The sequence below is a fragment of the Microchirus variegatus genome, assembly GCF_963457635.1.
Source record: "Microchirus variegatus genome assembly, chromosome: 17".
Classification (NCBI taxonomy): domain Eukaryota; kingdom Metazoa; phylum Chordata; class Actinopteri; order Pleuronectiformes; family Soleidae; genus Microchirus; species Microchirus variegatus.
In genome coordinates, this window is record NC_139818.1 from 23,974,534 (window position 1) to 23,992,775 (window position 18,242).

The window sequence follows — 18,242 nt, forward strand, 5'->3', positions numbered from 1 at the left end:
CTTTAACACCTTTAGTTTAGAATATACAAAATAATCCTGCTTTTTGTCCATTTTTCCAGAATAACTTTCAATATTTGGCATTTTCTACTACTGCTAAATACTCTATTAACAACTTAAAATGAAGGGAAAAAAAAGACCATAGTTGTACGTTAACGCCGGATTTTGCGTGTTACATGTCAATTTGAACAGCGTTAAAAACATATTGAAAATAACATTTGTTTTGAGTTTGCGTCTCAAAATAACCGTAATAACCGCATTTTGTGCTTTGACGTGCAACTGTAATTTCTGTGTGCGCTAACGTCGACGCCGTCAACATTTGACAGCACTATTTCAGAGGTATATTCTGTGTAATTAAATACAAATCTTGTAAATAATAGTTTTAGTATTTTTTTCACGGCCTTCAGGGGCAGTTCGAAAAAAAATAAAAATTGCACATAGTATCGAGGAATTACGGTAATTTGAAATACACACTACTACGTCGTGGTGTCACCGGTGATCCCCGTGGTAGTGAAAGGGTTAAGCGGGCTTTTTTCTTTAAAACTGTGATTTCCTGTATATGAATTAAACATTTAGTGACTTACTTAGTGTCACTTTATTACATCATCACATGGAAACTAAATTAAACTAAATGCTATGAAATCTGATCGCACTCATGGTTCCCTGGTGTGTTTGTGTGACCTTTCTGCACGGATCGATAATCGTCCATATGTAACACACACACGTCACAAAAGGTCAAAGGTCATCCATCGGTGAAGCTTAAATAAAGTAAATAAATACATATCATCTGTTACTTCCTTCCTCCATCCTGTTCATCACGTCTTCCTCCTCCTCCTCCTTCTTCCTCTCTCCTCTCTCTCTCATCTTTGGTCCTCAGCCAATCACTTCTCCTCCTCCTCCTCCTTCACTCCTCCATCTCTCCATCTCCAACTTTCTTTCTCTCTTTCTCTCTGCTGTCAGTCTCCTCCCCACTGCCCTACATTCACTCTCTCTTCTTTTCATTCTCTCTATTACACTTTCTCTCTCTCTCTCTCTCTCTCTCTCTCTTTAGATATCCAACGCACACACACACACACACACACACACACACACACACACACAGAGTAAATCAGAGGGAAGTGGAGGAAGCGTCGAGTTTTCCTCCAGAATGACGGGACATAAAGGAGGGGATTCTGGGCAGAGGCGATTAGCGGAAAAGCAAAAACAAAACAAAAAAAGTCAAGTCTCTGTCAATCTGGCTTATAATTCCAGTAAAATGTGCTTAATTTACTATGAGGGACGGAGCTAGTGTGTGTGTGTGTGTGTGTGTGTGTGTGTGTGTGTGTGTGTGTTCTTGTATTTGCGGCATACTGAGGACCAGTGAGGGTTTTTAACCAACATAGGGGGATCATTTTTACGGAGTGAGGACATTTTGGTCGGTCCTCACTTTGTTTTCGTTGAAATCACAAATTTTGGACCAAAAAATGTTGTCAAGATTTTTTCAACTTTTTTTTTTTTTTTTTTCAAAAACATTTTTCACTTTTTTTTTCAAAAAAGTTCTTACATTTTTTTTTTCAAAAAAGTTTTCTTACATTTTTTTTTTCAAAAAAGTTTTTCAATAATTTTTTTTCAAAAAAGATTTTCTAAAAAAAATTTCTTTTCTTTTTAAAAAAAATTTTTTTTCACATTTTTTTTCAAATTGTTTGTTTCAATTTTTTTTTTAGATGACAGTATAGTATGAAGTTTTTGTCAAATTTTGGACAGAAAATTTTGGGTAAAATTTTGGACAACAAATTTTGGGTCAAATTTTGGACCACAAATTTGGGTCCAAATTTTTTTTTTTTTGAAAAAAGTTTGCTAGCATGCTATACTCAATTTTTCAAAAAATAAATTTAACTTTGGATGACATAGTTTAGTATGACTTTTTGGTCAAATTTTGGACCAACATATTTGTTTCAAAATTTGGTCGACATAGTATAGTATGACAGTTTTTCAAATTTTGGACCAAAAGTTTTGGGTCAATTTTTTTTTTTAAATTCTGGACGACATAATGCATTATTATTATTATATAGTATAGTATGACGTTTATGTCAAATTTTGGACCAAAAAAAAAAGTTTTCCAGCCCATCTTGCTCTTGGGCTCCACCGACAGACATTTTATGGTACTGCAACCAGTAGTTCTTTGTCATTCATGAAGTAGATATTTGTTATTGTGTTGATTTATGAAGTGGAAAATGCTGGTCCTCACTTTGTCAGCAACCCGGTCCTCAGTATGCAGCAAGTACAAGAATGTGTGTGTGTGTGTGTGTGCTTTTCCTTATGTCGTGAGGACCTACATCTGTTTACAGTCACATTACGGGGACTTTTTTCGTCTCCAAGTCTCGTGGAGACGTGTTTTGAAGTTAGATTAAGGTTAAGGGTCAGGATTAGGATTAGGACAGTAGTAGTAGTTGTTATGGTTAAGGGTTAGTGTAAGTTAACTGGTCCACATGTTCTCACACCAGAAAAGGGTTAGAGTTAAGGTTAAAGGTTAAGACTTTAATGATGATTTTTTTAACATGATTTCAAAATAAAAGCCTTTGTTTTGACATGGAACGATAAATATACGCAAAAATGAAACAAAGACGTGCAGGAATATTAATAATTATAACTTGATGTGATATCTATGAGTGTCCTCACTAAGATAGCTGTACATTCGTGTGTGTGTGTGTGTGTGTGTGTGTGTGTGTGTGTGTGTGTGTGTGTGTGTGTGTGTGTGTGTGTGTGTGTGTGTGTGTGTGTGTGTGTGTTTCTGGCATCTTCACAGGCACAAGTGAAAGGGAATCAAACAAAAGAAGATGCAAAGCTGGAGTTGGACCCTGATGACTGCTGAGGCTTTTTTGATGCAAACAAACACGCGCACACACGTACAGTATAGGTGCACACACACACACACACACACACACACACACACACACGCGCGCACGACACACACACATTTGCAAACAAGTGTGCTATCTATGCCCAAGGCGAGAAGGGAGGGTGGAGAAGAGACGAGAGAAGAAAGGGATGGAAAAGTGGGAGATGAGGGGATGATGAGAGGCTCTGAGGTGGGGGGGGGAGTGTGTGTGTGTGTGTGTGTGTGTGTGTGTGTGTGTGTGTGTGTGAGGATGAAGGGATGATAAGTAGATGATGAGCAGATGTTGACCGGCCTCCATCTCTTCGCTCAAACACGTCTCACACTCGGGTTTTTCAGCTGTTTCTGTCAGGACTTTGTGTCGGAACGGACTCATCGTAAGTTAACCTGTTAACTAGTTAGTGAAGCGCAAGCCTCACGTTAACCTATGACCACACTTCACGCACTTTATTAAACTTCGTCGGATGAAGCCGACCAGGAAATAAGAATGCATTGAATAGCCACTAGAGGGCGTCTACCCTGGGAAAATAGCTTATTATGAAGGAGAATTAGCTTTTTTTTCACTATTTTTTTTAATCTCTTCTTCTTCAGCAAAACATGATGTGAAATTCATTAGAGGAAAATGGAGACCCGTTGCAAATCCGACATAAAACATTCCCTAAAACCTCTTACCTTAACCTTAACCATCACAATTAAGGGTGAATTCACGCTGGTCCGTCTTAATCGAACCCTAGTTTGTTTTCTCGGAAACTCCGGCTTTCGTTTGAGGGGAGGATGTGAACGTGCAACCGAACTCTGCTCCGCCCCCTAAAAGCGACGTAGGTCTCTGCGTTTCGCTTCAACTGACCCGAATACAGGAAGCAGACGACAGCAACAACGCAGGGCATTGTGGGTACATCGCGACATAAACGCCTAAGTGGAAAAAGATGCGCGTGACGCTTACGTTTGCGTGACTCCCGGTCGTTATAATGAGTCTGTAAAGTAACGCTTAACTTTACGCAGTACACTGATACGCTGGTTATTTGTAGCGCTGCTCTTTTTTTCGTAGCTTCGCAGCTAACGGCGCTAACTGCTAAACGGTGCCAGGACTCCGGATGTCTTCTTCCTCTCAGTCGTCGCGGGAAACGCGCCATGAGCCCAGCACTAGCGCGTCGTACGTGTCCTACGTTCACATAAAACGAGTTTTCTTTCTTTCTTTTGTTGTTTGTCTCGTCTTCTCCTCTTTAGTCATTCTTGCGGCTGCAGCGGCGCCCCCTCAGGCAGGGAGGGGGAATGCTTCTTCGAAAGTGCGAAAGTGTGACGGCAAACTCGGACCGAGTCTAGCGGAGACTATTAGGTGTGGAAACGACAAAGTGCCAGGTTAGACATGTACACACACACACACATATATATACATATATATATATATATATATACATATACATACATATATATATAATAAAGACAGTTATGAGGACAGATGTCCACAGAGAGAAGACTTAAAAAACTGATTCATCACTCAGTTTCAGTCCATATTTCAGTTTTCCCTCCTCTCTCTCTCTCTCTCTCTCGCCTCTTTCCTCTTTTCTTCCAGGCTTTTTCCTCCTGTGGGGGATGATGGGAGATGCAGCTGGATACACACACACACACACACACGCACACATGCACACACACACACACACACACACACACACACACACACACACACACACACTCTCTCTCTCTCTCTCTGTATCTGGCAGTGAAGTGAGGAGAGGTAAACAAAGGAGAAGATCACATTTGGTTCCTGAACTGTTGCAGCAGCTCAGCCTCTCTCTCTCTCTCTCTCTCTCTCTCTCTCCCTCACACACACACACACACACACACACACACACACACTCAAACACACACACACTCGCAGAGCACGGAGAACATCCTGACAGTCCTGAACCGCTCTGGACTCACATGTGTCAGCAGTGAAGAAGAGGAGGAGGATAAAGAGATAAAGTCTCTGTTTCTGTGTTTTATCTGAATCCTCAGGTCGAGGACGATGATGATGATGATGATGATGATGATGATGATGATGATGGAGGATGATGAAGATGCTCCTGAGTAAAGTTTGTGGATTTCTCTAGAGAGAGACGGAGAGACGGGGGATTTTTTTAATTTATTTTTTTTGTTGAACTTTGCCGAGAAATCATCGAGGAGGCTCGACTGTGACCGAGCTGCAAACAAGGTGAGTTTTCAAAATTCTCTTTCCAAACTCTGACAACGTAGACGACGTTATAAACATTTAATCTAAATACTAAAATGAGCGACTGTGTTTTCTGACTGACCTGTTTCAAACATCCTCTGCCCTCTTTTCACCATCGATTCTATAAGTATGTAAAAAAAATCAATGGCTCATCATCACAGTCTAAACATTCAGGCTAACACGTGCTAGTTTTTGTAGCCGTTATTGTGTCGTGTGATGACAATTTTGATCGTTTCATATCAGTATTAACGTCTAAGAGGAAATGGATCTGCTACGTCAGTCGAGCGAATATGAGATTAAATACAAATGTGTTTGAATTTTCCCTTAAATGTGACGATAAATCACCCGAAATGGACAAAAAGTCATTGAAATTTTAGGCTAAAATACAAGAAAATTAACTATGTTTTTAACCGATTAAACTTCCACGTTCTAGGTCAGGACTGTCAAACACTGAGGGTCACATCAGCATAATTGTTACCCTTAAAGGGCCAAGATGTAACTGTCATAGAGAATAAATGTAACCAAATGTAACCAAATATAATGCTAAATAAAGTACTACGTAACATATTGCTAAATAACTTTCTGTATTTATTACTTATTCAAGTTACAAATATGATGCATTATAGATGTAACCCGGTCCGTGATGGTGATGCCGTCACTTTGCAGGTAACGCAATCCACAATGCATTGTGGGAAATGTAGTTTAAAAAGTTTAAAAAGACAGTTTTTGTGGTTCTGTGTCTTTTTTATTAATCCCCTTAATCCCTGGTGCAGGGACTTGAACTGGCAACCCTCCAGTTCCCTGTCCACTTGTCCGTGGGTTGCCCCCGTTGTTAACGTTAAAGGTGCATTACGTAATAAATGATAAAATCCTCCTAATATGTCACAGAGACTCAGGAATAATGTTCATATAACAAACTGAACTCACCAACAACAACAGTACAGACAAAATATTTGCATTAAAAAAAAAATATTTTGCAGACTGCAAATCATGTTTATGTTTTGAAATCATGTTTTGGCGTCACGTGGCGCCACCTACCTGCCGTCTACCAATCATTGCAGTCAGTAGAGTCTCAGCTGCCGAGCAACCACGGGTTGCCAGTTACGTCAGAAAACGAAAACCTAAAAGACCTCGGTGTTTTGAATTTGAGTGTAGTAACTGTTTTTGGCCACATTCTTACATATGGCGCCTTTAATGTTCCGTCTTTAACGCTCTTCAAATGTTTCTCCTTCCTGTTTTGAAAGCCTGCCGAGTTCCCCCCCCCCCCCCCCTCCGGGCATCATGGCGGCCTCTGACCCCGCCCCCTACCACCTGTCCGTCGTCCTCGTCCTCCTTTCCGTCCTCGCGCGGCAGCCCGTCCTCACCGAGGACCCGTCCGTCACCGCGAGCGCGGCCAAAAGCAGCGACGCGGCGCTCCTGGCCCCGACCGCGCCGGCCAACCGGACGACCGCCGGCTACGCCGCGACGACGCAGGACACGCCCCCGGAGACGGGCCTGTCCACGCCCTCCAGCGGCGGCGACGCCGACGACGAGGACTCGCCGCCGGTCGGTGGAACCCGTTGCCAGGGTTACTACGACGTGATGGGCCAGTGGGACCCGCCGTTCAACTGCAACGCCGGCGTGTTCCTGTACTGCTGCGGCACCTGCTTCTACCGCTTCTGCTGCCAGTTCCGGCAGCAGCGGCTGGACCAGAGGATCTGCTCCAACTACGACACGCCCATCTGGGCCAACACGGGCAAACCCGTGGCCGCCGTCACCGAGGGCCAGGGCGACCAGGACCGCGACCGCACGCACCTCGTCGTCTACATCATCTGCGGCGTGGTGGCCATCATGGTGCTGGTCGGCATCTTCGCCAAACTGGGCCTGGAGAAGAGTCGAGGGGGGAGCGGCGGCGGCGGCGGCGGTGGCGGCAGAGGAGGCGGAGCTGGAGGAGGAGGAGCGGGGGCGGGGCATGCCGACCTCAACTCCAGGTGAGGCGTGTGTGTGTGTGGGTGTGGGTGTGGGTGTGTGGGTGCACGGGGGAAAAAAGAAAATGGCTGACAAAAAATATGAGATTTTTTTGGTTTGTCGCGTCCTCAGACCTGACTGAGGGAGCGTTTGTGTGTATACAGCAGCAGAGCAGGGCCGGGCGGAGACAAGAAGCATTCATACACTCTTAGAAATAAGGGTTCCAAAAGGGTTCTTCTACAAGGGCTGAGGTTCTACCTGGAACCATTTGCTTCTCCAAGGGTTCTTGGTAACACTAATGGTTCCAGTAAGAACCATTTTGACCCACAGAACCCTTTAAAACCCACTTTCCTGAATAAAGGGTTTTAAAAGGGTTCTTGGTGGAACCCTCCAAATGGGTTCCAGGTGGAATCTTTATAAAAAGGGTTCTCCTATGAGGACAAGCCGAAGAACCTTATATGGTTCTACTTAGCACTTTCATTTCTAAGAGTGTACCGTTACATCAACTGTTTTGTTTTTTTCAAACAGTAGAATTCACTTTGGAAACTTTTTCCTGGACGCTTCTTTGTGTTTTCAGTCGACCGTACCAAGTATTCAGCGTTGGAACGGTTGTTGCAAAGTACTTCCTCTAGGGGGCAGCGCCAGGGCGCGAAGTTGCAGGCGTCAACGTTGAAAAGGTTGTTTTTTTTTTCTTCCGAAACTGTCAACGCTGACGGGATTTGTCGTGCCTACGTTTCAGTACCGCAACTCCAAAACACAGTTTCTGAAAAATGTGACCCCGCCTACCGCTCTATGTTAGCTTCCCGCTAGCTAGCGGCCCTCGTGTGGAGGATAAAAAGGTAGAAGATGGATGGATGAATACCAGGAAAGTAAAGAAATAGGGCTTTGCGCGCATATACGGTAGCCCCTCGGGACTTTGGCGGGAATGACCGTCCAATCACAGACGAGATTCACTGGCGTCAGCTTCTCAGTGCCGTCGTTGTTTACATTTAAATGCCATTTTTAATTTGGAAAACACTTGATTGGGTGATTCATCTGTCAGCCATTTTCTTCGTTTTCATGTGTGTGTGTGTTGTGAGTGGACGTCTGAATGTTAGCATAGTTTCTCAAACAGTAGATTAAGGTGGATTATCGTTTGTGTGTTTGCATCCATCTCTGTGTGTGTGTGTGTGTGTGTGTGTGTGTGTGTGTGTGTGTGTGTGTGTGTGTGTGTGTGTGTGTGTGTGTGTGTGTGTGTGTGTGTGTGTGTGTGTGTGTGTGTGTGTGTGTGTGTGTGTGTGTGTGTGTGTGTGTGTGTGTGTGTGTGTGTTTGCATGCACGTGTCTGCTGATGCATTGTGGGAACGTTGGAAAGTTGGAAATTCTGACTTCAGGCAAAAAAGACACCAAAAAAAAACCAACAACACTAAAATGAGCAGCTTGGAATTTACAACTTTCTAACTGAGTGTGTTTTTATAGTGTAGGTTTAGTCGTACGTGCACGTGCACGTGCATGTGTGCTAGTTAGCATAGCTAAACTTCCTAGTAATGTCACATGACCAAGTCTGTTCAGGTGTTTCTCATCACACACAGATTCTTCACTCACAGACACAACCTTTACCATCACTAAAGTACCTTAAAGGGGTACTTAAGTAAAAGTACAAGTATTTTACCTGAAAAGTACTTAAAGTAGATGATATTTACTGTACTTGAGTATTATAAGTGGTTTTCTGATGTATTTATGTTTAGAAGTAAAAACATTAATAGGGGATGTGTTGGTGGCTCAGTGGTTAGGCTGAGTTGTCTTTCAACTGGAAGGTTGCAGGTTCAATTCCTGGCTCTCATGTGTCCTTGAGCAAAGACACTTTAACCCCATGTTGAAGCAGGTGAATGGGTTAAAGGTTAGTGTGAAAGCTCTATATAAATACAGACCATAATACCAACTCTTCTATAACGCAGTATTTGTACACAACACACACACACACACAGTATATATATTTGTACACCATGCCTTTATTTTGCTTTTTGTTCATTATTTTTTCATCATGTTTCTAATTTTGTTTTTTTTCTTTGTTTTTATTCCTTTGCTGCCTGATTCTTTGTTTCTCCTTTTCTGTTTTTTTCTTTTCTTTTCTGTTCTTTATATATATATTTATTATATATTCATTATACATGTGTATATATACACATGTATACACACACACGTGTATATATACACATATCTATATTCCACCCCTTTTGTATCATTTGCTTTGCTTGTAAGCATGACTTACATTTGAAATAAACAAAAAAAAAAATAACAACAACAAAAAAACAAAACTATTGACCAAACTATTCTTTTTTTTCCAGTTGTTTTGAGTCGGTGTTTGACAAAGTCTCACATTTCAAATCACCTTATATCTCACACCTTTGAACACTGAAGAGGTGTGTATTCATTGTGTTACTGTTGAACACACACACACACACACACACACACACACACACACACACACACACACAGGGTCGGACGTCTTCACCTCAGGAAATCATTACCACAAACAGCACGAGCTCTTATCTCCACATTTCTCATCCCAAACTCTGGCTCCAGCTGCTTCTCCTCACTCTTTATGACTTTGTCTCCTTCTATGAATCTGGTGTGTGACGTCCTTAACGTCTCCTTCCTCCTCCTCCTCCTCCTCCTCCTCCTCCTCCTCCTCCTCCTCCTCCTCCTCCTCATCGTCCAGTCGTCATCCTCTCCCTTCTTTCCTCTAAAGAGCCAATGATGAGACAAGTGGAGCAGATCCATCCTCTCGTCGTCTCCTCACGTTTGCTTCACTTTCTATGATTTCTTCACGCGATGTGATTTGAATACGTTTGTGTGACCTCAGACCTCATTTCACACACACACACACACACACACACACACACACACACACACACACACACACAGGATTAATATTTCCTGCAGGGTAGCACCTCACTCCTCACTCCTCACTCCTCACTCCCACAAGATTAGCGCTCCTCCTCCTGGAGATTAAAGAAAGTTTCAGCCAGATTACAGCTTTAGCGTCTGCGGCGGTGCTCGTTTGTGTCTCAGCCCTCGCTGACGTAAATCCTCGCTGCAGAAGACCTCGTTTCACTCTGCTCCAGCGAGGTGAAGATGCATGAAATAAAAAGTGGGAGTCAGAGTGGGATCATGTTACACCAAAGGTGCAACTTTGACACTCGGAAATAGCTTTGGAACTCAAAATGTACTCAAACATACGTCATGGCACATGTTTGACATGTCGTAATCCCAACCCTAACCCTAACCCTGTCGTCCAATAGGAGCCTCGTATGTGAACGTCCGCTGGTCAAAAAGTGTTGCTTACCAAAATCTTGATTCTGAAAGCTAGAAAACGCGATTCTTACGTCAGAACACACTGAAAATGAAAATGTTATTTGTAGCGCTGCTCTTTTCGTTTAATAAACACTGTAGCTGCGCTAACGGCACTAAAGGAGCTAACGGAGCTAACGGAGCTAACTGGCAAACGGTGCCTGGACTGCGGTGGCACGCGGCACGTAAACATGACGTCGCACGCGTCTTTTTCTGGTCAGTTGTCGTGGAAATGTGTCACGCGTTGACGTGCGACGATGCGTTTCCATGAAAGCTGAGCGGAAAAAGACACGCGTGACGTCATGTTTACGTGACTCCTGATTGTTAAACAGAGGCAAACATACGCAGTACACAGGTACGCTGGTTATTTGTAGCGCTGCTCTTCCACTAAGGGGCGCTAACGGCGCTAAAAGGAGCTAGCGGAGCTAACTGGTAAACGGTGCCTGGACTCGGGGGCAACACATAAACATGACGTCACACACACCTCTTTTTTTTCCCGGTCAGTCGTCATGGAAACGCGTCATGCTTTGACGTGCGCTAACGTTGACGCCGTTAAACGCGAAATCGACCTAAATGGTCAGTTCTGAGTTCTTCAAATCAGTCTGTAAGTGATTCCATGTCAATGTAAGGTTTCCTAGGCTTTGCAGAAAAGTGAACACACACACACACACACACACACACACAAACACACACTTTCAGGTTTACAGTCTGTTCACAAACCCACCGCCAAACAGACCAAAAAATACACGGCGAGAGAGAGAGAGAGAGCGAGAGCGCCACCTTAGGTCATTCACGTCACGTCTAATGAGGAGCTCTGACTGCAGAGAACACCAGCTTTAACAAACACCACTGACCTTCACCATCACACACACACACACACACACACACACACACACACACACACACACACACACACACACACACACAGAAGTTTCATTATGGCTTTACGTTTGGCTTCGCTGTTTTAAGACCACGCCCCCTATTTAGGGACACGCCCACCAGTGTGAGAACCTCATGTTGAGACAGAAAAGAACATTTAAAGCAGACACACACACGTGCAGATAGATACACACACACACACACACACACACACATGCAGATACAGATACACACACACGCAAACACACACACACACACACACCCTCACGCAGACGCAGGCACACACATACAGATAGATACACACTCATACAGACACACACACACCCTCATATAGATACATATACACACACGAACACTCATATAGATACACACACTCATATACACACACACCCATATAGATACAAACACACACACACACCCTCATATAGATACATATACACACACGAACACTCATATAGATACACACACTCATATACACACACACCCATATAGATACATACACACACACACACACACACACACAAACACTCATATAGATACACACACTCATATACACACACACCCATATAGATACAAACACACACACACACACTCATATAGATACACACACTCATATACACACGCACACACACTCATATACTCGTACTGATACACACTCATACAGATACACACACACGCACACACACACACCCTCACGCAGACGCAGGCACACACATACAGATAGATACACACTCATACAGACACACACACACCCTCATATAGATACATATACACACACACTCATATAGATACATATACACACACACACACTCATATAGATACACACACTCATATACACACACACACCCATATAGATACATACACACACACACACACACACACACACACACACACACACACACACACACACACACACACACACACACTCATATAGATACACACACTCATATACACACGCACACACACACTCATATACTCGTACTGATACACACTCATACAGATACACACACACACACACACACACACACACACACACCCCCCCACACACACACACACACTCCGCGTGATTTATAGTTCAATTAACAACAAGAATGATAGCAGCGGTTTTTTCACGGTTGCGTTCACCACAGTGGTCGTGGGACAAAGCCGAGGTCACGTGATGTGTACATGTATGTGTGTGTGTGTGCAGTCATGTGAGAGTGTATGTGCGTGTCTGGTCATACAGTGTGTGTGTGTGTGACCCCCCCCTCCCCCCCCCCCCCGCCCCCCAGAGGTCAACAGTGAAATAATCCAATAATCTGACAAAAACAGAGGGATATAAGCGGGGAATTGATCGGGTTAATGAGAATCTGATCCAAAGGGGTTTTTGTCTGGACACGTGGTTTCCATGACAACGCGACAACAACAGGCGCTTCTACACTATATTTAGAGTGTGTGTGTGTGTGTGTGTGTTATAATATATGGATCGGCATCATCACCTAAAACAAGATACTATGAATGAGTGAAATACACATAATGTTATATATTGATTAAAAAAAATACATGTGGAACATATGGAAAATGTCACTTCAAAGCACTATATATCAACTTTCTTGCACAAAATTCAAGAACTTTCAATGACACAATTCTATTTAGGACCATTTTCAAAAACTTTCAAGAACCTTGAAGTTTTTTTCTCCCCCAAATTCACAAACTTTCAAAGATTCCGAGGACCAGCGAGAACCCAAAAATATCAACTTCACTTCTTTGTTTGCGTAAAATTCAAGCGCTTTCAAATGATCCATGTGTATCTTCAGCGCTACAGCGCCACATACAGGCCTGACATATGTACTACACTGTTAAGAGTCAAGATTTCCTGAAACGATTTTTAAAAAACGAACGAGAAAGATTGTTTATATTTCATCCCGTTTCCGTGTGATTTAAAACATCCACAAGTGGGCGACGGTAGCTCAGTGGTCGAGCGTTATAGAAGAATTTGACCTTATTTACAGACAATTTCGCTGTTTTTAACGCGTAAAAATACCCTATTAACGTGTAAAAAATACCCTTTTAGCGCTAAAAATACTCTTTTAATGCTCAAAAGCCAAAGAAGTAAAGCAGTTTTAGGGTCAAGTCCTTATGGAGACCAAAAAAAACCTGGTATTTCTGACGGACTAGTTAAGGTTTAGGGTTAAGATATGATGTGTCCTCATTTAGACGTAAAAACTGTGTGTGTGTGTGTGTGTGTGTGTGTGTGTGTGTGTGTGTGTGTGTGTGTGTGTGTGTGTGTGTGTGTGTGTGTGTGTGTGTGTGTGTGTGTGTGTGTGTGTGTGTGTGTGTGTAATGGACTCGTGATCTGATGTGTTGCGTGCAGAGACAGTCCATGCGTGCGACCACACAGTATTGAGTATCGCTGATGTGTCTGCTCTCAATCAGGACAGATCCGTCAAAGCCTTTAAATGACGAGTGTCCTTCATTACATAACAGGACACACACACACACACACCCCCCCCCCCCCACACACACACACACACACACACATTTTTGTACTTGCTGCATACAGAGGACCAGGTAAAAGTGCTGACAGGATCAGCGTTTCCACTTTATAAATCAACACATTTACAACTATCTCCATCGTGAACGACATCTTTAAAGAACCACTGGGTGCAGTACCATAACATGTCTGCAGGTGGAGCCCCAGAGCAAAAAGTGTGTGAAACACCAGGGCTTGGAAAACGGGGTTTTTGTACCAAATTGAGGAGCTAAATCTGTTAAAAACAGCAGTATAGCATGTTTGCAACCTAAGGAAGTGATTTCAGTGACAACAAAGTGAGGACCAGGTCAAAATGTCCTCACTTTGTAAAAATGACCTCACTTTGTTGGTTAAAAAGGCCTCACTTGTCCTCAGAATGCAAAACCCTTATTTCTAAGAGTGTAGTCCCTCAGAAATGCCAGGTCTCCATGAGGACTTGACCCTAAAAACTGCTTTACTTATTTTGCGTTAAAAGGGTATTTTTATGTGCTAAAAACAGCAAAATTGTCCGTAAATAAGGTCAAATACTTCTATGACGCTCTACCACGGAGCTACCGTCGCCCACTTGTGGACATTTTAAATCACACGGAAACGCGACGAAACATAAACAATCTTTCTTGTTCGTTTTTAAAAAATAGTCCGTCCCCAAAATGACTCTTAACAGTGTAGTACATATGCCAGGCCTGTGTGTGGCGCTGTAGCGCTGAAAATACACATGGATCATTGAAAGTGCTTGAATTTTGTGCAAGAGAGTGAAGTGAAGTTGATAGATAGGGTTCCCGCGAGTCCTTGGAATCCTTGAAAGTTTGTGAATTTGGGGGGGGGGGGGGGACTTCAAGGCCCTTGAAAGTTTTTGAAAATCGTTCTTAATAGAAATACAAGTACACACACACACATACACACATTCTTGTACTTGCTGCATACTGAGGACCAGGTAAAAGTGCTGACAGGATCAACGTTTCCACTTTATAAATCAACACATTTACAACTATCTCCATCGTGAACGACATCTTTAAAGAACCACTGGGTGCAGTACCATAACATGTCTGCAGGTGGAGCCCCAGAGCAAAAAGTGTGTGAAACACCAGGACTGGAAAACGGGTTTTTGTACCAAATTGAGTAGCGAAATCTGTTAAAAACAGCAGTATAACATGTTTACAACCTAAGGAAGTGATTTCAATGAAAACAAAGTGAGGACCGAGTCAAAATGTCCTCACACACACACACACACACACAGAGCTATTCTTGTGAGGACACTGCATTGACTTCCATTCATCTAGACAGACAAAACAAAGCCTTATCCCTAACGGTAACCCTAACCAGTCAGTGTCTAACCCGAACCCCAAACCTTACCCTGACCTTAACCATCACTTAACTAAGTACCTCACCCTAAAACCAGGTCTTAACCCTGAAGACCTCACAAAGTTCTAAATAAATAGTTCACACAAACACACACACTAGTCTTAAGTTCCTCCATCTCTTACTCGACTCCCTCAGTTTCCCCTTCATCCATTACATCCAGCGGGGGCTTTGTCGAGTTGTCGCTGTCACCTCGTGACACACACACACACACACACACACACACACACACACACACACACACACACACACACACACACACATCACCTCGGTTACTCTCACAGTGGAAGGACAGATTAGTTGTTGACAGCTTTCTCTGTGTCACATGTGACAGTTTTCAGCCTCCAGCTGCTGCAGACTTTAACATCCTCTCACCCGGGCGACACTGGACACACACACACACACAGACACACACACACACACACACACACATTTAAAATGTGGGTCAGCAGCCATTGACTCAAGGCTCTGTTCTGTTTACTGTGTTCGTCCACATCAACTGGTTGACGAGTGAAAAGTTACTTCACTTTTACTCCTCCACATTTTCCTCTAACTCTCTTTGTCACTCGTTTCTACCAAATTAAAGCACACACACACACACACACACACACACACACACACACACACACACACACACACACACACACACACACACACACACACACACACACACACACACACAGTCTCTCTCTCTCTCACTCTCACACACACACACAAACACACACACACACACACAGTCTCTCTCTCACTCTCACCCACACACACACACACACACAGTCTCTCTCTCACTCTCTCACACACACACGCACACACACACACACACACAGTCTCTCTCTCACTCTCACTCACACACACACACAGTCTCTCTCTCACTCTCTCTCACACACACACACACACACACACACACACACACACACACACACACACACACACACACACACACACACACACACACACACACACACACACACACACACACACACACAGTCTCTCTCTCACTCTCTCTCACACACACACACACACAGTCTCTCACTCACTCTCTCTCACACACACACACACACACACACAGTCTCTCTCTCTCACTCTCACACACACACACACACACACACACAGTCTCTCTCTCTCACTCTCACACACACACACACACACACACACACAGTCTCTCTCTCTCACACACACACAGACACACACACAGTCTCTCTCTCTCACTCTCACACACACACAGTCTCTCTCTCTCACACACACACACACAGTCTCTCTCTCTCACACAGACACACACACAGTCTCTCTCTCACTCTCACACATACACGCAGTCTCTCTCTCTCACTCTCACACACACACAGTCTCTCTCTCTCACACACACACACACACACACACAGTCTCTCTCTCTCACACAGACACACACACAGTCTCTCTCTCACTCTCATACACACACGCAGTCTCTCTCTCTCTCTCTCACACACACACAGACACACACACAGTCTCTCTCTCACTCTCAAACACACACACACACAGTCTCTCTCTCTCTCTTAGCTCAGTTAGCTGCATTAGCTCCTTTTAGCGCCGTTAGCGTTAGCCTACAGTTGAACTGGAGCGGTCTGTTTATTAAAGGAAAAGAGCAGCGCTACAAATAACTAGCGTACCTGTGTACTGACTATGTGTGCCTCTGTTTTTAAAGTTTACCGTTACTTTAGAGACTAGTTTTATTAATCAGGAGTCGCGTAAACATGACGTCACGCTTGTCTTTTTCCGCTCAGTCGTCATGGAAACGCATCATGCGTTAATGTGTGTTAACGGTGAACGACGTCATGTTTGCGTGCCGCGTGCCACCGCAGTCCAGGCACCGTTTACCAGTTAGCTCCGTTAGCTCCTTTAGCGCCGTTAGCCCGGCTACAGTGGAACTGGAGCGGTCTGATTGTTAAAGGAAAAGAGCAGCGCTACAAATAACTAGCGTACCTGTGTAACTGCGTATGTGCTTTTTCCGCTCAGTCGTCGTGGAAACGCGATGTGCGTTTACGTTGACGCCGTTAAACGCCGTCGACACACAGGTGTGAGATGGCGGTTCTCCGTAAAGCAACAAAAACGTAGAAAATGTCAGATTTATTCGCTTTAAACAAACCCTCCTGATAGAGTTTGTTTACAAGTTTGTTTACAAAAGAGTTGAGGAAACTTTGCTTTGTTTACGCCGAGGTCTCAGGTCGTTTCCAACGCCCCCAAAATGATGGAAAATGATGAAAAGTGATGTTTCTGAGACGACAGGAAAAAAAAGCAGAACAACGCAAAACAGCGCGGTTAGAACTCTGTCAGTGACGGAGTTTTATCTGTGACTTTGACACGTTTGTTTGTTTGTTTGTTTGTTTGTTTGTTTGTTTTCGTACATGAATGGCGTGAAGAGCGACGTCTGGAGACCGGAGAGCGTGGAGTTTTCATTAGAAGTGATTTTCAGCTGCTGTTAAAAATACATCAGGTGTTTGTGTTTTTTGGGGGAAACGGAACATTCAGTGTCCTCGGGAAAAGGTCAGGGACACACACACACACACACACACACACACACACACACACACACACACACAATCACACGCTTTGAACACAACAAAACAAAGAAAACAGCTGTGTTTTATTATTGCAGCTCAAACCTTTATTGTCGTATAGAAAGTGTCATTTCTGTGTGTAAGTACTAGACCTTCATCAGGAAACACAGTAGATCTATACCCACCTGCATATTTGTCTTTTTATTATTAGTATTATTATTTTAAGGAAAGAATAAGGTGGGGAAAATAATTATATTAATGATAAAAAATGTATTGTGTTTTTATTTAAGATGGCTTCATTTTCAAAAATAGTTTTCTATAGAACCAAAACATTGCAATATTGAGATTATTCGTGCCAGTACAGACACTGTAATTAAATTAAATTACATTAAATTACATTAAATTACATTAAATTCAAATATCTTCATAGATTTTCATAGTAAATACTCAAAAATATTGGGAGTCAATGCCCCAAAAATAAGATACACCAGGAAAATAAAATAAAACGGGAAACTAAGAGAAAATAATGAAGTGAATAAAATGAAATATTTATACATAAATATAAAATATAAATATACACAGATGTATACAGCAGGGA

The 18,242-nt window shown here is 43.1% G+C and overlaps 1 protein-coding gene across 1 annotated transcript in view; it reads left to right on the top strand.

Moving 5' to 3' along the window:
- Positions 1-6,365: 6,365 nt before the first annotated feature.
- The window catches only part of shisa8b (shisa family member 8b), a gene marked incomplete at both ends in the record, with an annotated part of 28,500 nt that continues 16,623 nt past the window's right edge, over positions 6,366-18,242 (top strand). The window contains one exon of the mRNA XM_083903776.1: positions 6,366-7,054. Coding sequence (XP_083759902.1) covers positions 6,366-7,054 — 689 coding nt within the window. The remainder of the gene's footprint in view (positions 7,055-18,242) is intronic.